General features: G+C 55.1%; 9 protein-coding genes across 9 annotated transcripts; 3 read left to right on the forward strand and 6 right to left on the reverse strand.

Moving 5' to 3' along the window:
* Positions 1-466: 466 nt before the first annotated feature.
* Positions 467-2,379, reverse strand: BO70DRAFT_360135 (ribosome-binding protein NMD3). The gene is made up of 3 exons (XM_025542707.1): positions 2,260-2,379; positions 674-2,176; positions 467-564 (listed from the first exon to the last, which is right to left on the reverse strand). The coding sequence occupies exons 1-3, from the start codon at positions 2,319-2,321 to the stop codon at positions 561-563; spliced, it is 1,569 nt and encodes a 522-aa protein (XP_025401406.1). The 5' UTR covers positions 2,322-2,379; the 3' UTR covers positions 467-560.
* Positions 2,380-2,563: 184 nt separating this feature from the next.
* On the forward strand, positions 2,564-6,538 carry BO70DRAFT_385808 (uncharacterized protein; the record flags this gene model as incomplete). The annotated part of the gene is made up of 6 exons (XM_025545768.1): positions 2,564-2,715; positions 2,780-4,456; positions 4,487-4,619; positions 4,738-4,741; positions 4,807-4,979; positions 5,055-6,538. Exons 1-6 carry the CDS (start codon positions 2,689-2,691, stop codon positions 6,536-6,538), a joined length of 3,498 nt encoding a protein of 1,165 aa, XP_025401407.1. The 5' UTR covers positions 2,564-2,688.
* Positions 6,539-6,603: 65 nt separating this feature from the next.
* BO70DRAFT_310768 (glycoside hydrolase family 125 protein) lies at positions 6,604-8,754 on the reverse strand. The gene is made up of 3 exons (XM_025540166.1): positions 8,542-8,754; positions 7,270-8,480; positions 6,604-7,150 (listed from the first exon to the last, which is right to left on the reverse strand). Exons 1-3 carry the CDS (start codon positions 8,670-8,672, stop codon positions 6,879-6,881), a joined length of 1,614 nt encoding a protein of 537 aa, XP_025401408.1. The 5' UTR covers positions 8,673-8,754; the 3' UTR covers positions 6,604-6,878.
* Positions 8,755-9,089: 335 nt separating this feature from the next.
* BO70DRAFT_360138 (uncharacterized protein) lies at positions 9,090-11,067 on the reverse strand. The gene is made up of 9 exons (XM_025542708.1): positions 10,952-11,067; positions 10,823-10,878; positions 10,522-10,763; positions 10,284-10,462; positions 9,901-10,224; positions 9,823-9,847; positions 9,636-9,773; positions 9,395-9,577; positions 9,090-9,327 (listed from the first exon to the last, which is right to left on the reverse strand). The coding sequence occupies exons 1-9, from the start codon at positions 11,009-11,011 to the stop codon at positions 9,179-9,181; spliced, it is 1,356 nt and encodes a 451-aa protein (XP_025401409.1). The 5' UTR covers positions 11,012-11,067; the 3' UTR covers positions 9,090-9,178.
* Positions 11,068-11,216: 149 nt separating this feature from the next.
* On the forward strand, positions 11,217-12,682 carry rad18 (E3 ubiquitin-protein ligase RAD18; the record flags this gene model as incomplete). Its single annotated transcript, XM_025545769.1, has 3 exons — positions 11,217-11,831; positions 11,883-12,003; positions 12,064-12,682. Exons 1-3 carry the CDS (start codon positions 11,315-11,317, stop codon positions 12,680-12,682), a joined length of 1,257 nt encoding a protein of 418 aa, XP_025401410.1. The 5' UTR covers positions 11,217-11,314.
* Positions 12,683-12,719: 37 nt separating this feature from the next.
* BO70DRAFT_196145 (putative vacuolar sorting protein SNF7 family protein) lies at positions 12,720-14,736 on the reverse strand. Its single transcript, XM_025538553.1, has 5 exons — positions 14,520-14,736; positions 14,192-14,450; positions 13,830-14,048; positions 13,499-13,693; positions 12,720-13,434 (listed from the first exon to the last, which is right to left on the reverse strand). The coding sequence occupies exons 1-5, from the start codon at positions 14,567-14,569 to the stop codon at positions 12,757-12,759; spliced, it is 1,401 nt and encodes a 466-aa protein (XP_025401411.1). The 5' UTR covers positions 14,570-14,736; the 3' UTR covers positions 12,720-12,756.
* Positions 14,737-14,876: 140 nt separating this feature from the next.
* BO70DRAFT_360141 (TRAPP III-specific subunit 85 family protein) lies at positions 14,877-17,564 on the reverse strand. Its single transcript, XM_025542709.1, has 2 exons — positions 16,154-17,564; positions 14,877-16,103 (listed from the first exon to the last, which is right to left on the reverse strand). The coding sequence occupies exons 1-2, from the start codon at positions 17,226-17,228 to the stop codon at positions 14,953-14,955; spliced, it is 2,226 nt and encodes a 741-aa protein (XP_025401412.1). The 5' UTR covers positions 17,229-17,564; the 3' UTR covers positions 14,877-14,952.
* A 598-nt stretch (positions 17,565-18,162) lies between these two features.
* On the forward strand, positions 18,163-22,109 carry BO70DRAFT_369535 (tRNA adenylyltransferase; the record flags this gene model as incomplete). Its single annotated transcript, XM_025544685.1, has 7 exons — positions 18,163-18,937; positions 18,992-19,552; positions 19,612-19,808; positions 20,123-20,263; positions 20,313-20,418; positions 20,556-20,983; positions 21,045-22,109. 7 exons carry the CDS (start codon positions 18,163-18,165, stop codon positions 22,107-22,109), a joined length of 3,273 nt encoding a protein of 1,090 aa, XP_025401413.1.
* Positions 22,110-22,161: 52 nt separating this feature from the next.
* On the reverse strand, positions 22,162-25,559 carry BO70DRAFT_360144 (phosphatidylinositol-3,5-bisphosphate 5-phosphatase). Its single transcript, XM_025542710.1, has 2 exons — positions 22,936-25,559; positions 22,162-22,861 (listed from the first exon to the last, which is right to left on the reverse strand). The coding sequence occupies exons 1-2, from the start codon at positions 25,445-25,447 to the stop codon at positions 22,380-22,382; spliced, it is 2,994 nt and encodes a 997-aa protein (XP_025401414.1). The 5' UTR covers positions 25,448-25,559; the 3' UTR covers positions 22,162-22,379.
* Positions 25,560-25,706: the final 147 nt, after the last annotated feature.

Consider the following 25,706-nt stretch of genomic DNA (forward strand, 5'->3'; position numbering starts at 1 on the left):
ACACCCAACTCAACCCCTCTTTTATCCGTCGAATAATCCAGCGGACATATTATGTTCTAGAATCTCGCGCAGGATGATCCTCCACCGCAGTGGGGACAAAGTCGACTCGAGATGGCTGAGGACGGGATAGCTAAGGCTTCCTTCATCCCTATTCAAGCAGGATGAGGGAGACAGACGTGGAAATTGGAATGCACAAGGCAGATATCGGTGTAGTTATTCATTCGATCTTTGAAGTGGTAATGCCTGGGGCAGTATGTAGGTAATATGCAAGTGGTTGTCTTGAGATGTTCAATTCTTGCAGAAAGTGGTATAAAGGTGCGGTACGATTTAGAGGTTTGTACCGAGAAGAGAATTGTGAGAATGGAGGGAGTCTTGCGAGAGGGAAATTATGGAGACTTAAATAGAGTATATTGGGATTCTTCCAGCAACGCGATTCACCATGATTTGCTAGCCATGAATACTTCCGTATCGAGTTTGACATTGAAGAGCCGAAGCCTTCACTACAGATGCCCGTGTATTGGAGAATCATCATGAGATTCACTGTGTATCATCTATCTACCTTAACTTTTGTATATCAGCCCAGATGTTGTTAACCGCAACAATATCAGAATAGCCATAGTGAACGCCGAACCCCTTAGTGCAGTCGTAATAATGAAAGCTCCGTAGAACCTACTCGTCGTTCATATTCAACTCGTCAAAGTCATCAAGCAGCTCGTCCATGTCGATCTTGGGCACCTCCTCATCTTCACTCTCATCCATATCCATGTCGTTCTGGGCGGCCATCTGTTTCCGTGCCTTGTACAGATCCAGAGTGCCACGCAGCTCCTGGTCCTCCTCGACATCCCGCAAGAACATCTCGTAGTCCTGTTCCAAACGATTACGCTCCTGCTCTTGCTTCTTGCTAAGGACGGCGGTCTGCTGCGCGGCGGCCTCCTCCTCGTATTCGCGAGCCATGCGCTTGAGGCGCCAGTTACGGGCCTTGTTCTTCTTCTTGCGGGCGTAGAACTTCTTGACGAGCACAACGTCGGGGATGGTAGAGCTGTACTGGCTGCTGGCCTCGAGTTCCTCGAAGTTGGGGTCGTTGAAGTTGGCGCCAGTGAGGTGGTATCCGAGCACAACGTCACCGACGTGGAGAACTCCACCAAGATGAGTGCGGGTGAAGTAGGTCTGGTCGTTGGAGCCCAAATCCGAGGCGCGGGCAACAGTCGCCTCAGCGAGGTGGAACCGTCCGTTCGAGCGTCCTACCAAATCAATGTCCATGATGATAAATTCCACCAGCTGGGTGACGTCGGCAAGGTTCCGGAAGGGCGACCGCCAGTAGGTACCTGTCGGGATATCGGTGGTTTGGAGGGTGTTGGGATCGAGGAGGTTGACCGTAGTGCCAACGCGGTGACAAAGCGTCAAGGGCGAGATGTTGCCGAGAGATCTAGCGAGCTTGATGGGTAGCGCGACCAAGTCATCCTTGCAGATGGGAATGAGCTCGATAGAGAAGGTGAACTTGTAAGACTTGGACGAGGTGTGCACATCCATGGAGATCAGCTCCTGCGACTTCTTCACCTTGGTTGGCGCAACCGAGGCAAGGAACTCGACCATCTTATCGGCATGGTTCCGCTGCGCAAAGTAGAAATCCAACCCGTCTTTAGCTTCCTTGATGTTGATCGTATCGCGGTGAGCGTTGTGCTTGAGGATGATCTGCTCAAGGTAGAGGAAGGTTCGCTTGTGAGGCACCTTTTGGCGCAGCTGGATGCTGGAGTTCCACGTGTTGACGGTGAACGACTTCTTGCAGTCGGGACATTGTAGTGAGGCGACCACATATTCTACCTCGAAGGTCTGCTGCACAATCGTGCCCTGGAACGCTTCCTGCTGGATGGTGATCTTGACCTTAATACGTTTCGAGTGGGGTTCGGTCCAAATGAAGCTGGCGTCGATAATCCGGACCTTGTTCAAGCCACGAAGCTTGCGCAGACAGTGTGCGAGCAGTTCCTTGGACTCAAGCGCGGCACTGATCCAGCTGGTGGGCGGCTGAAGCCAACGCTCACAATCCTTGCAGCATTGCAGAACCGCTTCTCTCGGGATACCTTGGGAGATATCTACTGTCAACTTCACACAGTCCTGGCAAAGAGCGCCTGCTGATGTCGTTCCGTCGATAGGAGCACCGCAGTTGCAGCAAAGAATACTAGACGATGTTCCTGTCAGTTACCGTTCGTGCCCTTTTTTTTCTTTTTTCTTTTTTTTTTTTTCCTTTGCGGGGTAACTCACGTCGCAGCGGACTGATCCGTGTAAGCCGAGAAAGGCACCGGCGCATCCAAATCCATCGACATGTTGGCAGCAGTTACTGAAGCCTAACAATAGACAGAACAGAAAAAGGGAGATGCAAGAAGAGAGTCGAGGACTCTTTGATAGTTCGATGGAGGGAAATTTGGATTTGTCACAGGATCTGCCCCGCCGGGACTAATTAGTGTTTGCTCTGTTTGCTCTGCCCGCGCTGACTCAGTGCTGAGTCATGTGTTTGGGCTGTTTGACGCCGAGCTGCAGCTTCATCCTGCTCGTCGCCACCGAAGAAGCTATCCGGTCTGTGCCAATTACCATCCGTGTTGTTGCAATCCAGATCAGCATGAACAGATTATTACTGAGAGGTCCCTGGGCTAGGGGAATACTTCGTGCATCCCCCATCTCTCGGGCCACACCATGCCGCGCATTCCCTCCGGTGAATCGGTCTTTTGCTTCGGTGTCTCGCCTGCTCTCTGAACAGCCAACCCGCCCCTCCGATGTGCCCAAGGCATCTGTCGAGGGAAAGGAAGGCTCTGCAGTGAACCCAACCTCGGATACATCATCTCACATTCCGTGGTATCTGCAAGAAGAATCCACTGCTGCTGACGCTCCGCAAACCTCTTCGCGCGATAATATTCCTGAGCTACCAGACAACCCGCCCGCTATCCTCCCGGCGCTCGTCGATTATGTGTTCAAAGATATTGGTCTGGACGAACTGAAGATAATTGACTCACGAGGCCTGGAAACGCCGCCGGCCCTCGGCGCAAATGTCATCATGATCATTGGCACTGCTCGTAGCGTCAAGCATCTCAATGTTTCCGCAGACCGTCTCTGTCGCTGGCTGAGAAGCACGTACAAATTAACACCTTACGCGGATGGCTTGCTTGGTCGAAACGAGCTGAAGATTAAGCTCCGGCGGAAAGCCCGTCGAGCCCGGCTTACCAGTAGGTCCGGCAGGATTTTTGATGAGAAGGACGACGGAATCACGACAGGCTGGATCTGTGTCAATGCAGGTGTGGTTGAGAAAGCCCCAGTGGACTCGGAGGTTGATTATCAATTCGAAGGATTTGGTCATACTGCAGCGGGAACCAGGGTGGTTGTGCAGATCTTCACTGAAGAAAAGAGAGAGGAAGTCGATCTCGAGAGCCTTTGGCAGAGAGCATTGGACCGTGCCGAACTGGCGAAGCAGAAATATCCCGAGGTCGACTCAGCCGCACCTTCGCGAGAGGTTCGTCCATCCAATTCGATAAACATTTCACATTCTGACCGCGACACCGGACATGTCTTCAGGTTTCCAACGAGTCCGACATTCGAACAGAGAAGACAATTCCACAGTAACCCCCGTCTCATCAACCCGATGGCCGAACATGATGTCACGCCGGCTGAATCGTCCTCCCTGTCCAAAGGCCTTGATCATCCCAACAGTGGGGTCAAAACAAACTCGGAAGCCTATAAGCTCTTTGACTATTTGTCTGACTTAACAGACGAACAGGCTAGGATCGAGCTAGGCCATGGTCCAGAGGATCGCGAGTCGACAGACTTTTTGATGATGTATTATTGTTTGTCCGGACGTTCTACAGAGGATCAAGTGGTGGCTCGAATTAATCTCATGTGCCATGCTGTTTCCCGACAACACCCTGCATACACAAAGGACAGTTTATATGCAGCTTTCGTGGAATGTACATCCGCATTTTCAGTCCCTGATGATCTAGGATTCTCAGTTGTTTCAGCGTTGCTCACCCCTCGCCTAGCAGGGAGCGAGACTGACATGTATGCGGGAAAGGTTGCGGACTCGGACAAGGAATTGGCCATTCGTGTATTGGACCATCTTTCCCTTAGAGGTACCGATGTTTTGAACATGCGAGTATGGAGTATGATTTTCAGATCATCTCTTGATCCACCACTCAGCACTGTTACCGGTGAATCAAGTCCCGCAGGGCCCGAGAAGATCAGTGCGGCCTCACGCGTGTCTCGCATAATCCAAACTCTTAATATTCCGTTTCATTCCGAATACGCCCGACATTTAATGGTTACACACTTTGAACATGGGGACTATGATCAATTCTGGAAGCTGTGGCGCAAGCTTCCTCTCGATGGGAGCTCGCGTACCGCAGCGGACTACGAGACGCTATTCCGGTTGCATGTCGTACTAGGGGATGAAACTCGTGCCCGGGAATGTGTATCGGTGTGGTTCCCCATGATGGGCCGAGAAAAGCCTTCGATACCTCTCGATGGCCAGCTTCTGCAGAGCGTCCGGGATTGCTTGTGCATCGCCGATCCCGGCATCATCGAAAAGGCAGCGGAAGGCTCGAAAGGCAGGCTGGTCCAATTCTGGCATGAATGCCAAAGTAAGGCTGCCTAAAGGCGGAAGCTTTGTAATTAACAGCGAGCGTCCAGTAGCATAGTAATTCCCCTAACTGTTGTCTGCATGAACCTTCTACAGTTCTACAGTACAGTGTTCCGTAGATAAGTAAGTAGCCATGGCAGATGCGGTGGAGCCGGACTAAACCACATGCCGATGGGCCTCGGCTCAAGCCGCCGCGCCGCAACCGCCTTTCCTCCGCATCTCTCTATCTCCATCCTCCATCTCTCCATCCCTCCACCCCAATTGCCTCCCCCCGGGGACGATGACTGCCACCTGGTCACCATCATGGAGTATCTACCGAGTCTACAGCAGGAATTCGACGAGCTGAAGCCGTCACTCTTCGGTAACCCCCTCGCGCACCACGCCCCAACCACTCAACACCCCAATTCCAGCTAACCCAGCCTGCCTCTTATCACAGAGCTCCTCGCAGAACAACAGCTCTCAGACCTCCTCCCTCCCTCCATCCGCTACCTCCTCGCCGTCGCGACGCACCGCCACCCACGCTACCTCCTCCGGATCCTCAACTCCTACGACGAACTCTACGCGCTCGTCTCCCTCCTCGTCGAACGCTACTACCTGCGCACCTTCGGCGGCTCCTTCACGGAGAACTTCTACTCCCTTAAACGCGAACGAGTCCTCCTCACCAAGAATGGCGAGATCCCCCGCGCCCAACTCGGCGCTCCAGGCCCGGTCCGCGAAACACTGAAACTCCGCACCCCAGACGTGTGGAAGAACCTCCTCGTCCTCGTCGGCGTCCCGTACCTGAAACGCAAACTTGACGAAGGCTACGACATCCACGCCGCGCCCCACGCCTCTCTCATCTCCAGCAGCGGCGGACCCCGTTACAACCCCGGCGACGAGCTCCCCCCAAACCCCTCCCCCCGTCAGCGTCTCCTCCACTACTACAAATGGTTCTTGCGGAACGTATACCCCTCCATCAACGCAGCATACTACTTCTCCATCATCGCCTTCAACCTCGCCTACCTCTTCGATAACACCAAATACTCCTCCCCGTTCCTCTGGCTCATCGGCACGCGTATCCGCCGTCTCAGCTCCGCGGACCACCGCGCAATCGCCAAAATCATCGACCCCAAACCTCCTGCCCCAGGTCCCGCTGGCGCCAGCGCTCGCTCCCGCCCCGGCTCAAACCTCCTCGGCCTCCTCAGCCCTCAGAATATCTACCCCCACATCGCCACCTCCCTCCGCTACTTCCTCCCCGCGTCCATCTTCGCCCTCAAATTCCTCGAATGGTGGCACGCAAGCGACTTCTCGCGCCAACTCGCGCGAAAAGCCACCGAGGTCCTCGACCTCCCCGCCCCCGTTGCGTCGGGAATGACTGATCCCTCTGCGCGCAGAAAAGCCACCACCACAACTACCCCCACTGATTCACCATCCGCAGAGACGAAACCCAAATCCGCGCTCAAAGGAAAAGGAAAGGGCAAAGCGACGGGTAACGAAAGTGGTAGTGGCAATGGACGCATCCGGCCTCCCATCTCAGCAACATCCTACCTCCCCATCTTCACGGTTCCGCTTCCGCCCCCGGACTCGGACGTCGCGGCGTCGTGTCCGGTTTGCTTGAATGGATTGACCAATCCGACCGCCTGTCAGACGGGCTACGTGTATTGCTACGTGTGTATCTTCCATTGGTTGAATGGGGAGCATCAGCGACAGTTGGATTTCATGGATGGGGAGGGCGCGGGCGCGGCGTGGGAGGATTACGATGAGGGGCTGGAGGGTGAGAATGAGGATGAGGGTGAAAGGGGAAGGGAGGCTGGGGCTGAGGGGGAACAGAAGAAATCACGGAGTAGACGGGGAAAGTGGGAGAGTGGGAAGGGGAGGTGTCCGGTTACCGGGAGGAGGGTGTTAGGGGGAACGGAAGGGTTGAGGCGGGTTTTGGTCTAGTGTCTATCTATTCAGCTACACTGTTCATGATATGATATAACTAGCGTTTACATCTCATGTCTTCCATTTTCTATTCAAAGACGATCTCAGCTTTCTAACAGGAAAGATAAGATAACCAATCAGAATAATATCCTGTATCACCAAACTACCAAACCAAACCAAACGAAAAAGGAACAACCAAGCCGAAGGGTATATAATATTGCACACTGCACAGCACGGTACCCATGTACCTACCCATAGTTATACTCCCAACCAATACCACTCACTTTTCAGGATCGTTCGGGCAATAAATAACCCTGAACCCCCCCAAGAAAGAAAGCCAGCCAGCCCAGCCAGCCCCCTAAGAAACAACATACGGCTCCGCGCCCTCCCCAAAGATAATATCGGGGTTTTCAGCCGCAACCTTAAGGATAGTCTGCGCGAAGACGGAGTTCGCCCACGCGAACCACGGTCTGGTGTAATCCTTGATATTGTTGACGTTGATGGACTCGTGGACTAGACCCAGCAGACTCGAGTTGCGGACTAGGTTGATGGAGGTGGTGATTTCGGCTTGGGAGGATGAGGTCATGGCTTGCACGAGGAGGGACATGGGCCAGGCGTTTTGGAGGCCGACTGGTGATGGTGGTTGGTTGGTTAGTTTTGGATGCGATGGGTGGGAATGGGGTTTGGGGGGGGGGGGGGGGGGTGGTAAACAAGGAAAAGGAGGTAGCTGGGTGGGTAGGGATGCTTACTGTGAGGACCGCCGATGCCATGGAAGTCCGATCCGGTGAGATAGTACGGGTTGCCTTCGGCGGAGAGGATCATGGTGCGGGTGTTTTGATAAGTCTGATCGCTCTTGTCGAGGAAGCCGAGGAGGGGGAGGGAGAGGAGAGAGGGGACGTTGGCGTCGTCCATGAGAATGCGCGAGCCGTACCCGTCTACCTCGAAGGCGTAGACGTCGCCGTATTTGGGGTGCTGGACGATGCCGTGCTCGCGGACGGCTTGTGCGAGTTTATCACTCCGGGATTGGAGATTAGATGCGAGATCGTCCTGTCCGCCTACGGCGCGAAGGATGCTTGCGGTCTTATTCAACTGCACGGACATCATGGCGTTGGGCGGGATGAAGAAGCCCAGAATGGTTGCGTCGTCGCTGGGACGGAATGCGCTGCGGATGAGACCCGTGCCTCGGTTGAGGGGGTTGCCGATGCCTGCGAGACTGAGGGTTTCTGTGCCGAGGGTGGTTTGGCGCTGGAAGGTGTACTGGTTCTGGACATATTGCTGCTTGCTGTTGAAGGTTGGGGCGGATTGCGCGTCGAGTACGCTCAGGAGGGTGTTGAGGGCGAGATACCATCGGTTGGTCAGGAATTCGGTTGACCCAGTGTTTTCGTAGAAGTCGGTGGCCAGGGCGAGGAAGTTGGCGAGGGAGTCGAGTTCGTATTTACATTCGAAGACTACTGAGGGCTCGTATGCCGGGTGGACGGTGTCTTGCTGGCCGTTGTTGGTTGGTTGGATGCCGCTGGGCGATGGGGGCTGAAAGGCGTTGCAGTAGGGGGACTGAATGACGAACTCGGCCTGGGTGTTGATGGCGCCCAGGATCAGGTTGTAGAGAGCGGGGTCCTTCTTTGCGAGGAGCTGGTAGCCAGATAGCTGGTTCGTCGAGTCACGCAGCCACTCTGCATTGATGTCACCGGTGACCACGAAGGTCTGAGGTCCCTGCCACTGGGCGTTATCCCGCTTGTTCTTCCTGGAGGTCGTGGAGGTCGTGGAGCCGTTGGTGTGCCAACGGATGGTCGTGTCCAAGGTGTTAGGGAACGCATTGCGGAATAGCTGCGCCAGGTCCTTGTCTACCATGCGCGAGGTGACATCGTCAATGACCTGTTCTACTGCGGACGAGGCGAACGTTCGACATTCTACCGCGGGTCGTTGGAAGGGGAGGTTCAGGGGGCCGCCGCTGTATGGGGCACTAGAAGCGCAGGATGGTCAATAGCTGGTCGCGAGGGTATACCGATGAGAGAGGCACTCACTGTCCGGTGGACGCGTAAGACGTGTAGTCAGGACAAGCCCGACGCAGGACATGGGGCTCATCGCGTCCGGCAACACCGCTTGCGCCGAAGCTGGCCGCGAGGGCGAGGACTAGCGTGGAGGGGCGTGTCATCGCGAGTTGAATGACGGTTCTGGACGGAGAGTGAGATGCGATGAAAGGGAGAGGGAGGATGGATGCGCCGGCCAGCAGCGACCGGGTCAGGGGGCGACAACAATCAGCATGTTGCGAAGGTGGCCGGTTGAATGCAGGGGCGGGCGGAATGCGGGGGAGCAGCCAAAACTAACAGAGCGCGACACTTGAAGGCGCCGATCCCCCGGATTTCTGCCTTGTGACTGGATCAGCCATTGTTTCCCCCGCGGACTTCGTACTGTCTTGCCTTAATAATGGGTAGACAATCAATATGTCATCGGTTGTCGAGATCGCAACTTTTCCGTGGGATATCTACACAATCTGGTCTATCATACCTCCCAAGCTGTTGAGGGCATCTTCTACATGTCGATGTATTTTGATGAGAGGTTTGCAAGGTAAAATATTGCTTATGCATCGGATCGTCCGCGTGTAGTGTGTCAGCAGATACAATGATTCCCTCAAGAGTCTCCCCCAGGTATTGACAACCCTCACTTCTTGGAGAAGAAGGACATAATGTTGCCCTGCCCGGGCTTTGCTGCGGGCTTTCCCTTGGCCGCACTCACAGCCGGCTTCTTCTTGGGCGGCGGTGCAGGTTCATCTTCCGAGAAGGACTCCCAGCTCGGTTCCTCGACGGTCACTACAAACAAGTCGATTGCAGATCAGTAGCTGCCAAGACACAATCAAATGTTCACGCGACGACTCACCCAGGTAGCCTTCATCATCCTTGACGGTCTTCTTCTTCATGATTTGGCGTCGTCCTCTGCGACGGCCACCACGCACCGTCATTTCCTCCTTAAGCTCGGGTTGCTTCGGCGGCGGCTCGTCAATAGGGTTCGATTCCTCTGGCGATTGTGCCGCATCGGGCATCTCTTCGTCTTCGTCCTCGTCTGTCGTAGTCAGAAGGATTGCCAGGCAGGCAGTCACTTGAGTCAGATGGAGGCATACCTTCATCTTCCATCATTTTCTTGAGTTTTTCTTCTCGCTCTTTCCGTGACTCACGAGTACCAGCGGGCGCAGCCTTTCCTGTATTAGGGAAAAGCTCCTCCTGTTCCTCGTCGTCATCTGATGCATCGCCCAGAACCACTGTTTCACGTTAGCAGCTATAATAATCGCATGATGAGAGACAAATTACCGTCTTCAGCACCACTTGGCTCGGCCTGCATTGTTGTCAGCAGTCACATTTCATCCACCATGATTGAGTTGTACTAACCGATTGGACCGCCGAAGTCGTCGATGTTGCCGAGTCCTCCTTCTTCACCTTAGGCTTGGCCTTTGCAAACGAACTGAAAATACTGCCCTTTTGCTTGGGCGGCGCCGTCTTTTCGCTGGGTTTGCTCGAAGTGGGGGTTTCTTCACGTTTGGTCGCCGGTTCAGGCTGAGATTTCGGTTCAGTTTTCGGTTTGGGGGCTTCCTCCTCGGTATCGGTCTTAGGCTGCGGCTTTTCTTCGCTCTTTATGGGACGCTTGGCCGGGATAGTCGTCTTAGGTGCTGCGGGTGCAGCTGCGGGTGCAGGGGGTCGACCAGCGGTTCTCCTCTGTAGGACACAAATCATTAGAACGGCGATCGCAGAGCTTAGACAGCCATATATCTTACCCTGACATTCTTCCCCTGGATCATGCCCCAGGATTTCCCATGTTCCAGGGGATCCTCCTGCGCGTGATTGGTCACCATCTCCCCATGAACATCCGTCAGGACATTGAGATCCTGAAGCACGGTCGGTTGCAGACTGTAGACATGTATCGAGGCGATAGATTCGAACGTCGCCTTGGCATCTGATTCCCAAGTCAGCTACCCGATGCCCTTGCGTATGGCATCAGCAAGTATCGCTTACCCTCCAAATCATCCTCGCGCACAAGCAAGATCGACGAAACCGCAATATCATCCGCACCGGCGTCCTGGTTCGGCATCGAACTGCTCAGGTACGGGCTGCTCTGCGGTATCCCATTCTCATCGAAGCTGTCCTGATATCCGTTTGTAGTCTCCGGCGCTTTCTGGATTCCCGTCAGGAGGTACGTCGCATTGACGCTGTTGGGTTTCTTGTTGTTCTCGTTGCGGTGGAAGTCGTATAGCATCCTTTGAGCATTCTGTGAGCATACCCTCCACCAATCCATATAACCCGGAGGTAAACTTACTGCTTGGCCAGGGTACTATGAACTCGAAGAGCCCGACTTAATGAGCGATAGGTGACCTAGACAGATGCGCAATCGTTAATGAGAAGCGTATACAAACAACCCACCACAGAATCAAACTAGGCCACTTACCGTGCGTCGCTCATTGAGAACATTCTCTGCCAGATACTTCTTGTAATCCGCGACAGCCATCTTGACAGGGGAGTCTCAATAAATTGCGGACAACAGGAAACTGCGAGATCCAGCGCAACGGAGCCACCAGCGAAGCGGAGGACAGCCAACGATGCCGACGCGTTGCCCAAGCACTTAACGCGTATCAGTCAGCGGGTCTTGGCGCCACCATCATCCCCCATCTAGCAGGAACAATCTCCAACACCGGCCGCAACCCAGGACAATCCTCAATTCCACCTCACCTCAAACCAAAAGATACGCTCACCGGACTCTCACCCGATGTTTGCTCGCCGTTAGTCCACAGCACCCACCACAATTCATTCCATGGAGCAGACCTTCGATCTCCCCGACTCGACTGACTGGCTCGACACGCCACTGTCCCTGGTCGCGCCGCTCGAATCCTCCCTCCGGTGTCAGGTCTGTAAGGACTTCTTCGATAACCCCGTGATCACATCATGCAGCCACACGTTCTGCTCGCTCTGTATCCGACGCTGCCTCAGTACGGAGGGAAAATGTCCGGCGTGTCGCAGTCCAGATCAAGAATTGAAGTTGCGGCGCAACTGGGCGGTGCAGGAGCTGGTCGAGGCGTTTCAGAACGCCAGGGCGAGTGTGCTTGATTTGGCGCGCAAGGCAGCGGCGGCAGCTAAGGAAAGCGAGAGCGAGGAGGGGGTAACTGAGCCGGTGACGAAGAAAAGGAAGGTTCAGGCGGAGGGTGCGGATAACGGTGGTGCTGCGCCGGAGGGGGTGAGGACTAGATCGCGCGCCCGGGGTGCCAATCCCCACGTGGATCGGGTTGCGGTCGAGGTGATTGACGATACTACGGACGAGGAATACGTGCCTGGTATGTGAATATGGTTTAAGGTCACCGATGTTATGCGCTAATTGGATGCAGAGGACGGACTGGTCGCGTGTCCGATTTGTAGTAGGAGGATGAAAAACGAGGCCGTGTTCCGCCATTTGGACAGCTGCAATGGGGCTGGAGCTCCAGCGCCCCCCAAGCCGGTGTCATTTGGGTAAGGCGGGCTTGCCCCAGCTACGTTTCATTTACGGCTCGTGTCTGACTAGGATTACAGTTCATTGCAGCCCATGTCGCCGGCATCGCGGAAGACAGTCGACCTCACGAATAAACCCCTCGAAAGACTCCCAATTATAAATTATTCTCTATTAAAAGATAACGTGCTCCGCAAAAAGCTTAAGGACCTGGGTATACCGAATACAGGCCCGCGTCCGATCCTTCAAAGACGTCACACCGAGTGGATGAACCTCTGGAACGCGAATTGTGATTCAAGAAATCCGAAATTGAAGAGGGAACTGCTGCGGGAGTTGGACATTTGGGAACGGACGCAGGGTGGCCATGCACAACAGTCTGGGGATACTGTCGACGGTGTCATGCGCAAGGATTTCGATGCGGCAGCCTGGTCAACGAGTCATGACGACGACTTCAAGCGATTGATTGCGAATGCGCGGAAGAAGAAAGACGCGGCAATGCGCCCAAAGACACCGGAAGCACCTGCACCCGCAAGCCAGCCTGACAGTCTGCCTATTCTTGAAGCGACGGAAGCCACAGTCCCGACACATTCCCAGCCTCCGGAGCCATTGCCTGTAGAATCCAGTGCCGTAAGTATCGCCGAGCATGAAGTACCGGTATTGCAGGAAACTTGCGATAGCAAAATGGCCAATGCGCACGGTTAACGGATCCCGGGGCAATGGGTACGGAATATGCGACCCGGCCAGGCTCTCAGTTTGAGGTGTTGCTTTACGGCGCTCTAGGCAGGGCCTTCCTCGACCGACATGCGAGATAGCCGTTCCTCCAACTCCGAATCGGCGCTCTGCTGGGCTGCTGCTGTGCGTGCAGCCTCGCTGGCACGCTGTTCGAGATTGTCGAGGGCAGCGAGTTTCTTGCGGGTCTCCTCCGCCTCTTTCTCTTCTCTCTCCTCCCGCTCCTTGTTCTCCAATTCTTCAAGCTCGTCATCGATCTCGGTCTCATCAATCTGCGGGCCAGCCTCATTCATGATGTTTCCGATTTCGTCCACCTTGGACATCTCGTCCCGCAACTCCTCCACCACATCCTCCACCCTCTCCGCACCGCCGATTTGCGTGTGCAGCCCGCGAAGAGCCCCGGTACTCGCCTCCATCACCTTTACGAACTCGACCTGATCCGTGGCCTGTTCAATCTTGGAATAGACCTCCTCGAGCTGGACCAGAGTGTCTAGCCTCTGCTTCAGATTATGCTCCGCCAGCTTCTTCGAGCGCACCGCCGAGAGCGCCGAAACGCGGTTCTTATTATGCAGCGCTATCTTAGCCGTCGCATTCAGCTCTGCGATCTTATTCTCCAGGTTCTCCACCTGTTTCGTCATCGTTGCCATGAGCGTTTTGATAGAGGCAACCGCGGTGTCCTGTTCCGTGATCTCTCTCGGAGAGTCCTTTGTTCTGAACTTGACAGTCTGCATCACGATTAGCGTCTTGCATTGGCCCAAAGCGTCACCCTCTACATAAACATAGACCCACCTTGCCGTCATACGCGATGGCACCGCTGTCGCGAGATAAATATAACAATAGCACATCCATATCAGCCTCAGACAGCCGACTTGTCTCATCCAAAGCCGTGGCAAACTCCTTCACGAAGTTCTCCCGCGAGTATACCAGATCCGTCCGCGACGGATTATGACCCGTAGCTTTCTGGACCACCCGGTCCGCAGTCTCCTGTTCTCAATATCAGCACAGTCCAGCGCAGTCCCAACTCATCCCCACGAAATATAACCTCGCATATCCAGCTTCCACCAAGAACAAGAACCCATAGATAGATAGATAGATAGATAAAGGGTCATGCCGTGCCTACCTTAAGATTCCCCACCAAAACCAGCTCCTGAGCCTGCAACCTAGCCGTCGCTTCCTCCGACCCAACCACAACCCCCTTCAACTGCTTCATCCCCCAACTCATCACCGTCCACGGACTCAGCACCGACGTATCAATCCCCCACCCGGGCTTCCGCAAGCTCGCCCCGTTACTCCGGTATAACTGCAGCGGCACCATCGTTCGATTCCGAGTCGCTTCATCCTACAACACCAACACCAGTCAGCAAAAGCCAACAAACTCATCCCTAACCGAGCAAACGACCACACAGAAGCCAGAGAGAGACAGAGAGAGGGAGAGAGAGAGAGGGAGAAGGAGAGAGAGAAAACAAAGAAAAGAAAACCCACAAAAACCACACCCAGCGCCACAGGCCTCCCCCACTCCGGAATCTCCAAATCCCTGAGCAGGGCATCATCGGCCCTCAACACCAAATGGTCTGCCGATTTGCTCTGCGCGGATGCGGACGAGGGTGAATGCGGGGCGATGTAGCCGTGTTTCGCGGCTGTCGTGAGGGCGTGCTCCCACGCCGCGATGTTGGTCGTGTAGCCTTCCGGGTTGGTTTTGCGGTGGATCGGGAAGTCGGAGTATAGTGAGGGGAGGCGGTTTCTGGATAGATGGGATGGGTTGTTAGTTGGTCAAAGGGGGGGGTAAAGGCTCATAGAGGGGGGAGCTTACTTTCTGAAGGAGTCCTGCGAGAGGATGTATTCGAGGAGAGGGTTGGGCATTTTGTGGTTGGTGGAGGGATGGTGGTTGGGGTGGATGGGTTGGATAGTAAGTGAGTGATAAGGGGCAATGTGAAGAGTTGCAGAGGTAGACAAGGATGACTTCCTACTGCTGTAGGCTGGTTAGCCCCGTGAATGTTCAGGTCAGGATGGTGATCGGTCTGATGTCAATAATAACGATTAACGGCCAGTTGGTTGTCGGGGAGCCGGGCTTATCGACGATAAGATCGGGTCACGTGGCTCGATGACATACTACGTCTTCACGGGGTGTCTACCTTCTCTGATGGAGAATAAAATGGGAGAAATCGTCCTCAAACATTAACTGACAAAGTCTATAATACGGTATAAAGTCCCATGCGCCCCATCGACCCTCGTGGCATCCATCCCTAAGCTCGTTCGAAATCGTCATTGGCAGCGTTGTCATTATCTCTCGGGCCTTGGGCCGGACCGAGACCCCCCAGGTCCAACGGGTTGGCGATCAAAGATTTGCGATTCCTGCGCCGGTCTAGCTTTTCGCTGGTTTCCTCCGTGCCTAGGGCCTCCGCGGTGGTCGTCTCGTCTCTCGTATCCAACCCTCTGGCTTCGAGGTACTCGACTTTTACGGCGTGGCGAAGGTTGTCGATGAAGGTTTGCATCTCGGGCATGGGGAATGAGCCGTCGGCGTCCAACACGTCCGCGTATAGACGCTCGGCCTCCTCGAGGGAGGCGGAGGCCAGCGACGGCTTTCCGAGTCGAAGCCACGCGTCCGCAGCGAACACGCTCCACATCCCGGCTTTTCTGTGGCGCGAGCCCCATTTCATCCCGCTCACGGGTGCCCTCGCAGCATAGCATGCCGACACCCGTTCGCTGAAGAGACCCTGGCCGATGGGGCCGACTAATCCCAGGTCCATGGCCCGCATGGCCCATCTAGCCGCGCTCTCCACTGCCGAGCCCCCGCGCGATTTCAGCAGTTCCATGGCCAGGGTCAGACAGCGGAGAGCGTTGGGTGCATCCGAGCACCTCGTGAGGTACGAATAACAGGCGGTGTCGAACATCTGGTCGACCCCGTCCAGCTTCATCTTGGTTCCTATGGCGGATGGGTTTAGGAGCATGCTTACCGCGCACATCTCGTACGCGCCGGCATGGTATCGCCAAGCCTTGTCATTTGCGTAGTCCGAGCGAAGGAGTTCGTAGGTAGAAGCGGATAGTTTCCAGTCCCGGAGCATGAATGCAAAGTCCGCCATCTTACGCAGCACGGCTTCGGGCGTGTCAGCTTTGTAGTAGCCATGGCTGAGATCGTAGTTTCCACTTGCTCCTCCCGCCGTGAGACTGGAGCGCGAACCAGACCCGAACCCGGCCCATCGGCGCGACATCGACATGAATCTTCCGCTGATGCCACGTCTGCGAGAGGCCACCTGGTCATTCCAGACGGCAACTCGGTTTTCCATGTATGGTATTACGGACTGTGCGACCAGTTCCCGGACGAACGCCTTGATCGCCATGACATCGGACTCGAATAGGTAGAGCAGACCATTAGTATCCAGGTCTACCAGGGGTTCTGATGATCGTTAGCGTTCGTCAGTTGTCATGTTCAAGGTTCAACCCTACCAATTCGGCCAGAAAGCCGCTCAGCAGGCGACTGCCATTCGCATTCCGGCACCTGGGCACTGTCATCATCGGTGACCACGCATTGATTGCTGCGCAGCCTCAACAGATGGCAGTGTAGCCCGAAGTGCCGCTTCATTTGGTCATACAGCTTGGTCGATTCTGCAATGTCGTCCCGATCCTCGTCATGCACCAGTACATAGTACCGGAGATATTCCGGATGCACCCAGTCCGGCACCTTCTTATTCCCATTGTTCGTATCTGCGTACAGCTGTCGGAGAGTTTCAAGCGGGGCCGTATTGCGCGAGCTGATGGCGATGATACTGGCCACCGGGTGGCGGAACGTCTCGTGCGGTGTCGCCGACGATATGGATAGCAATTGGCGGAGAAATACTTTATATAACGGCGAGGTGGTGGGAAAGCTCAAAAAGTCTTTCGGGCGCAACGATCCGCCCAGCGGATCATCAGTTGAGCCCAGCTGCTTATCCAATACGTCCTCAACCTGGGCCAGAGAGGAGCTGCGCCCGGCGCTGGAGTCGTTAGGGGTCGGAGTCTTGCCAGCCAAGTCCACAAAGCGAACCCCAAAGTCCTCCCAGCCGCGACTGGCACCTACACTATCCCGGATGACAATCTTCCCGGGAATATTCTCGCCGAACGGTCGGATCAACTCCCAAAAGCCCCCGGCGAACCCCTTCTGGCGCACCAACTCATCGGTATCGGCGGATGCGCAGACGCCGACGACGGGGGAAAAGGAACGAATGATCAGCGAGCGGATTTCTTCGGAGCCCTCAAAGCGGCCTTCCACGGGTGAGCCAAGAGACGATCGGGCTAATTGGGGCGTTGACGATCGAAACGACTGTGGACGGGGGGAGGCGGACCGGATCGGGAGGTCTGACGTGGTCGCCGAAAGGGGAGGGGTCGGTGACGACCTGAGCCTCGAGTCGCCCAGATCGGCATCTAGCGACGGGGATGAGTCGCGACGCTGGTTGGGGTATCTCGTCTTGGATGCGACACGCGGAACGCCGGGCGAGAAAGACGGCGGAGGCTTGACCGGAGCAGCATCTCCGGGCGATGTCATGGACTCCGACTGTCGTGCGATATGGGACTTGGAAGGAAAGGAGAGACCCTAGAGCCCATGGACCGAGGGTGTGGTGATTTGAGAGGGGGGAGATGAGCGGTAGAAGTGACGAACGTGGCAGACAGAGAGGAAGTGGTGGTGGGGGAATCCGTCAGGAGAGGAGGATGAGGCGATGGCGATGGCGAGAGGGAGGTTGAGAGGACGCAGGGTGGAAGGAGGTCAAGACACTGCGGCTGGGGATGGCAGGCGGGAGATGGAAGGTCTGGCCGATAGAGGTTGAAGTGAAGAGGCTAACCATAAGATACGAAGCTGATGGTGTGACAAGGTATGTTGTTGTTGACGATGGGCGGAAGGCGGTGATGTGGTGGTAGACGGGCGTAGACGGGCGTAGACGGGCCAGAATCGGGAGAATCGCCCGCTGCCATCTTGCGCGGTTGGCGGTTGGCGGTTGGCGCAGTCACTCTGACAGCAACAGCAAGCAGTCAGTCCCACTGACTCACTCATTCCTCTCTCCTCCTCAGCTTGACTGGTCTCAATGCTCCCTTCCCCAGTCATCCGACTGTCTTCCAAGCAGCGCCAACTCCGCCCCACCTCTGCTCTCTCCCCACTCTCCCAATTTTCTGCTGCAACAGGGCCTCTTTTGCGACCCCGAACCCCTCTGGTGATCCCACGTGCCTCCATCTACATCAAAAAGGTTGGCTCTCGGGACCGCCAGCCATCTCTCATCCGTCGAGTACGCGCCAACATCTCTGAACGAGCCAGCATCCCTGCCAGCAGTGCCCCTCGGAAGCGAAAAGACACAACTGCCCCGCGCCCCGTCGACCGCGACCCCGACCTCTTTGACGTCCCCATAAGAAAGGTTTCGAGTCCTACTCCCCTCGTGAAATATAAACCCACCGATCCCCTGGCCCTGACCCGGCGCCCTATCGACGACATGGATTCCCTCGGGAGGTCCCTGCCACTCACCCCGATCGAAAGTACGCTGAAGACGCTTCTGCTGGATGTCGTGCAGTATATCGGAGAAAGGAACCCGCAACTCCCGCCCACCGTCCTGCGATTTACCGGAGGATGGGTGCGGGACAAGCTATTGGGCGTGGACAGTCATGACATCGATGTCGGGATCAGTAACATGACGGGCTATCAGTTTGGTCTGCTGCTGAAGAAGTACATGGACACGCCGGGGAATCTGGACAAGTACAGGCAGACACTCCCGGATGAGGAATTCAAGCAAAACATCGTCAGTCTACACAAAATCGACGCGAACCCCGAAAAGTCCAAGCATCTAGAAACAGTCACAACGAAGATCTTTGGCTTGGATGTGGACCTCGTGAACCTCCGGAAGGAGACCTATTGCGAGGATAGTCGGAACCCGCAGATGGAATTCGGCACACCCGAGGAAGATGCGCTGCGCCGGGATGCCACGATCAATGCGCTATTCTACAATCTCAACGAGTCGAAAGTCGAGGATTTTACCGGACAGGGCTTGACGGATATGGAGAGCGGAATTATCCGCACCCCTCTGGAGCCATTCCAGACCTTTCAAGACGACCCGCTTCGCGTGTTGCGCTTGATTCGGTTTGCTAGCCGCCTAGGGTACAGTATAGACGAGGAGACGCAAGCTGCGATGCGTAATGAACATATTGGAGAGGCCCTCAAGCTCAAGATTAGCAGAGAACGGGTCGGCGTTGAGTTGGAGAAGATGCTTCAAGGTTTGTGGCTTCATCTGAATTCCAACATCGTACACCTCACTCATAAGCTGCCAGGTCCGGATCCCCGTGGGGCACTGCATTTGATTGATAGCCTCGGGCTATATTCGACCATATTTGCCAACCACATGGATGACGTTCAGGCGGACACATCGTCCTGGTCTCTCGCTTACAATGGGCTGGAAGCATTACTATCTCCTGATGCCGGCCCAGACGTGGCCCGGCTGCGCCACTTCCTTGTGCGCGATAGGCGTGAAACTTATTACGCATGGATGATTGCTGCATTTGCTCCCTGGTCGAGTGTGCCAGGTCGTGTTCCAAAAACCTCCAAGTCGAAGCCGCTCCCACCTCGGACGGTAGACGTGGCTCGCGACAGTCTCCGATCCGATAATAAGTCCATGAGTTTGATAGGTGCTGCAGCGAAGAATTGGCGTCACGTTATAGAGATCAAAGACTTTGTCCTAATCAACACACACCGATCGTCCGACCAAATCACACCAGAGAAATTACGACAAAAAGTCGGGCTTGCCATTCGCTCGTGGTCGACCAGCGACTGGAGGCTTTGCATCCTCCTGGCCATACTCCAGGGACACATGCATGGACAAAATCTCCAGGAAGGTAAGGCTCATCCCCTGAATCACTATGTATGCCAACTGACGCTAATGCACCTTGGACAGTGGTTAAAGGCTATGAGAAATTCATTTCGTATATCCAGAAAGCGAACCTGGAAGACGTGTACGAGATGGCTCCTCTGGTCAATGGTGTTGATACCATGCAGGCTTTTGGGGTGAAGGCTGGGCCATGGTTGAAGAAGGCGCAGGACATGGTGATTGCCTGGCAGCTGTCGCATCCGGAAATTACCGAAAAAGAACCGGTGCTGCAGATGCTGGCTCATCAGCAAGAAGAGCTGGGCATCGTTACGAAATAATACATACAGCTTGTGGTTGCCACACAAGAACCTGTGAACCTGTGAACTGTAGTTTGTAGAATGTAGAATGTAGAATATCGTGGTTGCGCGCCGTAGCGGTTGATGGTTCGGGTCCCGTCACTTACCGCTTGCTGTAAAATTGCGGGCTCGCCTGGTCCATGTTCAACACCCACCAACCCAACCCCACGATCGATCCGACATCTAGGCCCTGCTTTGCACCTGTGTTTTGTATTTTGTGACTGCGGCACGCGATGGAAGAGCTCCGCTCCGCGGCACGCGAGGCCCTGCGCCGAGGGGATTCGCACATCCCCGATTCCATTCTGGATTCCACCCCAGTCCCCCGCGCATTGGACCAGCTCTGGGACACCATCTCTCCCCACGATCATACACAACATCAAGCTGTAAGAACCATCTCTCTCATACGGTCTCTCGCACTGACCAAACCCCCAGGCCTGCGAAAACCTTCTTATTGCCCGGGAGTGCCTGAGGCTGTGCGACTTGAAAGAACTATCCGAGTCGGACCAACATGCAGCCAACAATCTCTACGGATGGGCAAGTCAACTTGCACTTCCCTCTGCGGCGTTCGCAGAGATAGGGGAAGCTCCCAGTGGTAGGACATCCCAAGGGACTTCGTCGTTCCGAACCCGGATTCTAATCGTGTCATAGAAAAAAAGATGGCCAGTATGAGCCAAGATCGACTCAGGTCGGAATTATCACTATCCGTGATCGCAGCACTGGATTCTATCCTGCCAGTCCACCAAGCCGCAAATGTGCCCGATATCCTCCTGGCCCTGGCAAGCTTCACCTCCGAAGCGGACCCATGGACAACCGCAGAGACTGGCGCAACGTCGGCGGCCATCCTCGACAGCTTCACCACCACAGCACGCTCTGCACCCAATAATTCCTTCTGGACCATGCTCGAAAGCATCCTGAAAGAGAAAATCCGGCCTCTCTTCACCAAAACGCGAAACCCGGCCATCACAGCCGCAGGCCGCAAGGACTTCCACCCGGTGCCTCTGCCGCGCTTCGACGTCAGTATCCTCGACCCGGAGGCCCAGCCGTGGCAGGCACACGAAGTCTACGCGACGACGGTCCTCTCCTGGATAGTCTCTCAATATCAGGTACGCCCACTACCACCACCACCACCACCACCACCAACCAAACAACTAACACCCCACCCAGACATCCGACATCGCCCACCTAGAAGCGCACTTCCCTCTCCTCATTCCCCCCATCCTAGCACTAATCGACTCGTCCCCCACCGCCCTCAAAACCCAAGGGTGCCTCCTGATAACGCATCTCCTCCACCCCATCCGCGCCGCCCGCTCCCCCATCCTCCGGCGCACCAACCTCTCCTCCGTCTTCGACGACGCCATCCGCCCCTGCCTCCTCTCCCTCCCAACCATCACCCCGGAAGACGAATCCCTCACCCTCCTAGCAGCAGCCTACCCTGCCCTCCGCCTCCTCCACAAAACCGCTTCCCTCCCCCAACCCCAACCCACCACCACTACCACCACCACTACCACCACCACCTCCAACCCCAAAAACCCGCACGCCCAAACCCTCCGCGAAAACCTGATCCCCTCCTTCCACCACACCAGCATCACCCCCACCACCCGCAACGACCCCTCCACCAACAAACCCTCCTTCCCGTACCCGCGGCTCTCCACCCTCCTGCTGCACCAAATCCACGACGAGCTGTTCGACCTCGGCATCCAGACCACAAAGTACCTCCAGGATATTATTCCGCTCGTGTACTCCGTCCTCGAGAATCCGTTCGGGACTGCATATCCCCCGCTGCTGTTGGCGGGGGTTGCGGTCGCGAGGGCGGTCGTGCTGAATGCCCATCCTAGGGTGTGGGTTTGGCGCGGGGAGATTCTGGGTGCGGTTTGTGGGTGTTGGGGGGTTGTTGGGGAGGAGGTGGATGAAAGAATACGGGAGAAGAAGAAGAAGAAGAAGGAGGAGGAGGAGGAGGGGACGGTGAATGGGGGTCAAAGTGAGGAAGATAATAATGATGCGGTTGATGTGTTGGAGAGAGTCAAGAGGGAGTTGAAGGGGGTCGTGTATTTGCTTCGCATGGCGGTGGAGAATCCCGTCCCTGGGGAGACGCAGGCGTTGCAGGTGAAGGAGGGGTTTCAGCAGGAGATGGAGGACTTGGTTGCTGCGGATGAGGAATTGAGGGAGTTGCTGTTGGGGGAGGTGGATGGGGATGATGATAGCACGTTTTTTGGGGCTGGGTTAGAATAGGAATTATTGGAAGTGGGATGCTAGATATATATATTATTGGGGATAGAGTAGTCGGATGAAACAATCAATATATAGGTTTATATAACACCATACAAACTATGTACTTCGAACAAGAGGGCAACAAACATAACAGAGAAAAGAAAGAAAACAAAGCAGGGCGGGGTATCCTATCGTGTCTAGCCGTGTCATAACAATCAACAGATCACCATCCAGTGGGGTGTGTGTCTAGGCGAGTAGGATGTAAAACAAACGCTCATTCAATAAGCAACATCACATATCCACACGTTGCTTGAACAGACTTTTCCCCCTCAACCACTGCCGATAGCGCTTATACCGTTTCTTCTCGTAGTCCTCCGCGACGACGGTAAGCCCACCCTCCGAGACATTCAGAAACTCGGCATAGTCAGCGAGATTTTCCTCCGCGTTAGCTTCGAGGGTAGCTTCCTCGACCTTGCATTTATTAGCGTATTCGAGGAGATCGAGACTCGATTCGTGTTCGCGGGTGGAGGTCGCGGTGAACTCGTCCTCGGAGGTCACGACCAGCGGCACTTTCAGTGGGTGGTTGATGTAGCGTTCGTATTCCTCGGCTTCACCGGAAGTGACGGAGGGGTTGAGGGAGTCGGTGACGAGCTGGCCGAGGGTCCATTGGGCGATTTGGGCTTTGCTGGGGGTGGTGGATTCGGAGGATTGCAGGGAAGAGAAGGATTGGGGCAAGCCGAACGAGGTGGGTTTCATGATGCCTGCCGATGGGGCTGTTTGTCTGCGGATGGGGGTTGGTGGATCCAGTTGTAGCTGGATTGTGTGGGGGCGGTGCCGAGGTGCGGACGGCCGGACGAGTCGATGGCAGTTTTGATGGGTTCTTGGATCTTGACCGTCCGGGGAGGGTGGCGGTCCCGGTTGACTTGTTCATGTGGGATGCGAGGGACGAACGGGCTGATGTCGTAGGGGGTCCCGGAGCCGGGGCGGAAGGGGAGGTATCGGAGGGTGGAGTTCATCTTGTAAGAGAAGATCTTGGAGAACGATGACACCGCCAGCGGTCTGTAGTACTCGAGCCAGTAGTCGTCGTGTTGGGAAAGGGAGTCCTTGGGGGGTCGTGGAGGAGGAGGCAGTTCTTTCTCTTTCAGATTCTCGGGCGTGTACCAGCAGATGTAGTTCGGCCGCTTCATGTTGGACCATGCTCTGGGATCGGCGTGGTGGAGGTAGTAATCGGTTGATAGGTCCCACAGCATCGGTTGTCCTTGGGAGAAGATGTAGTTCCCGAGGAAGAGGTTGTAGGCTTCCTGGCGTTGCGCGTCGAGGAATGAATTGTTGTAGTATCTTTTGAAACTTTCGACCATATCTCGGGAATGGCTACTCCATTGGTTGATCTTGCGGTACGTCGCCATGGTGTTGACCAGATGGGAGCCCCCGTACTGGATGGCAATTGTGTCCCCATGGTCGTGCCACATGTCGGTGAAGAGGTTCACAGCGTCCGTGTCGTACTCTACTGTTGTCCCGTCAATGATCCCGAGAGCATGAAGCTGGTGTCCCAGGGCGCGTTTTCCAATGACGAACTGGGCAGCATTTGTACGGTCAAGGCAGTCGATACAGTTTGTTCTTGCAATACCGTTTTGCAGTCTCAGTCCGGAATCTGCGTCGTACCCGTTCTTGAAGAAGCCAGTCTTGGGGATTATCTCGCCGGCTATATGCTCCAGTGTGCCGATAACATCCTGATCGCGGCTTTTTGCAGCCCGACTCATATCCCAAGGTTGATATATGATCTTCTTATCCTCTGGTAGGAATTGATTGAGATATTGAATCGCATTGGTGTACTCTTTCAGGAGCTTGGACTCTCGCGGTGTTCGCTCTCGAGATTTGATGAGGTTAAGAACATACACGGGCGCCCCGTATCTCTCAAACAGGTTATCGAAATGCAGTGCAGCCGCGGAGTAAAACGGATCGACCAGGTTCAGTTCGATGTCTGGCTTTGGGGACACCCCCGAGTTCTCTTGCGTCCAGTAGAGAGGAATACTCCCGCGATGTTGCACGTAAGAGGTGTATAGGGGGTTGGCATAGAGATTCGGCCCGGGAGAATGGAACGACGTCGCCGTCATCTCCGACACAATCTGTTCAGTCTCCACATCGTTGGCCACGTAGCCCAAATCATTGGCACCTCTCTTCAAAAAGCGTGCTCCAGCGAAGAACCGAGATCGACGAGCAATAATCGTGATATACACCAGTCGCCCGTACACGGACATCTTCGCCTGCTCGACGTATCCGTGAATTATAGGGAGACACCATTCCCAGGGGTTTCTCAGGGTCTCGAGAGCTGGACCAAGAAGATGGTGGTTCCATATAAACATTGTGTTGTAATTTTGTTGAAACTGTTTGGGTTGCCCATCCTGGTTGGCTTTCCGTTCCCGGCAGATGTTGCGCTGCAACGTGTGGGTGATGTCGTATGAATAACTGAAATAGAACGAACGAGTCAAATCGAGATTGTTCAAGATAGCGATATATCTTGCCTCCTCCGGGTTCTTTTCAGGTCTGAGCCGAGACGAGCTCGATGTCGTCAACGAGATGAGCTCCGTCCCGTCAATCTGATAAACATAATGGCCACCGAGCATGGCCACTTGGCTTCTCTTCGTCACGAGGAGCATGTAGTATGCGTCCGTGAATCTGATGAACCCGAGCAAAGCCCATGCGCTGCATTTGAGCTTCAATCCACCCGAGCTTTTATTTCCGTCATCGATGGTATCCAACAACTGACTCATTTCCCTCTTGCTGTAAACAATGTCGTCCTCCGACACACTGAGATCCCCCGATTCAGACGTCCGATCGATCTTCAAGATCCTAAACCGTGTATCCGACAGATCCATACCGACCATGTAGAACCGCGTAGCTGTTTCGTACAACGAGAACTTGTGCATGCGGTTGATGCCTTCCTCCCCGCCCGTATCAAAGAACGCCGTGCGTTGTTTCTGCGCCGATGTCGGTGTAGAATCCCGCTCAAAGGACGTCGCGATTTGTGGTTCCTCATCTTCTGCCTCGCCGTCATCTTCACTCAGAGCCGGTACTTGGGGAGGGTTATAGGGCACTGGTGGGAATGGCGACGCCGCACGGGGGGACTTTAGGTCGTCATCTTGGTCGACAAAACTTCGGCCGACGGGCTCGGGCTGGTCTTCGGGGAACTTGCTGCTAGAGCCGGACATAAACGAAGCTGCTGCATTCTGGAGATTCAGGTCTGAGGTAGAGTTCCTGGTGCTGCTGTCCACAGATGCTCTGGAAGAGCGGTCGTCCAAGGGACCAACGCTTCGGTCTTCTGCAACCTCTCGAAAGAGGGTGTCATCGAGGCTCTCCATGATTGAGATAGAAGCCGGTGAATACCCGCACCAGCTATTCAAGTATGTTAGTAGTTATTAAGGCCCATGGCACTCCATCAAGGACCACCATGGTATGTTGCAGGAGGATTTGTGGGCGTCGCGATTAGTTCGAAGTTGGGACTCGCCAGCCGGCCGTACGGTCACTTTGGTATTGGGATTACCGACTTCTCCGCATGACGTCATTCTTTCCCAATGGGGCTGGCTTTCATACATCACCTTCCAGGATAGTATTCTGGCC

The sequence above is a fragment of the Aspergillus heteromorphus genome (genome assembly GCF_003184545.1).
Source record: "Aspergillus heteromorphus CBS 117.55 chromosome Unknown BO70scaffold_6, whole genome shotgun sequence".
In the NCBI taxonomy this organism is placed as follows: Eukaryota; Fungi; Ascomycota; class Eurotiomycetes; order Eurotiales; family Aspergillaceae; genus Aspergillus; species Aspergillus heteromorphus.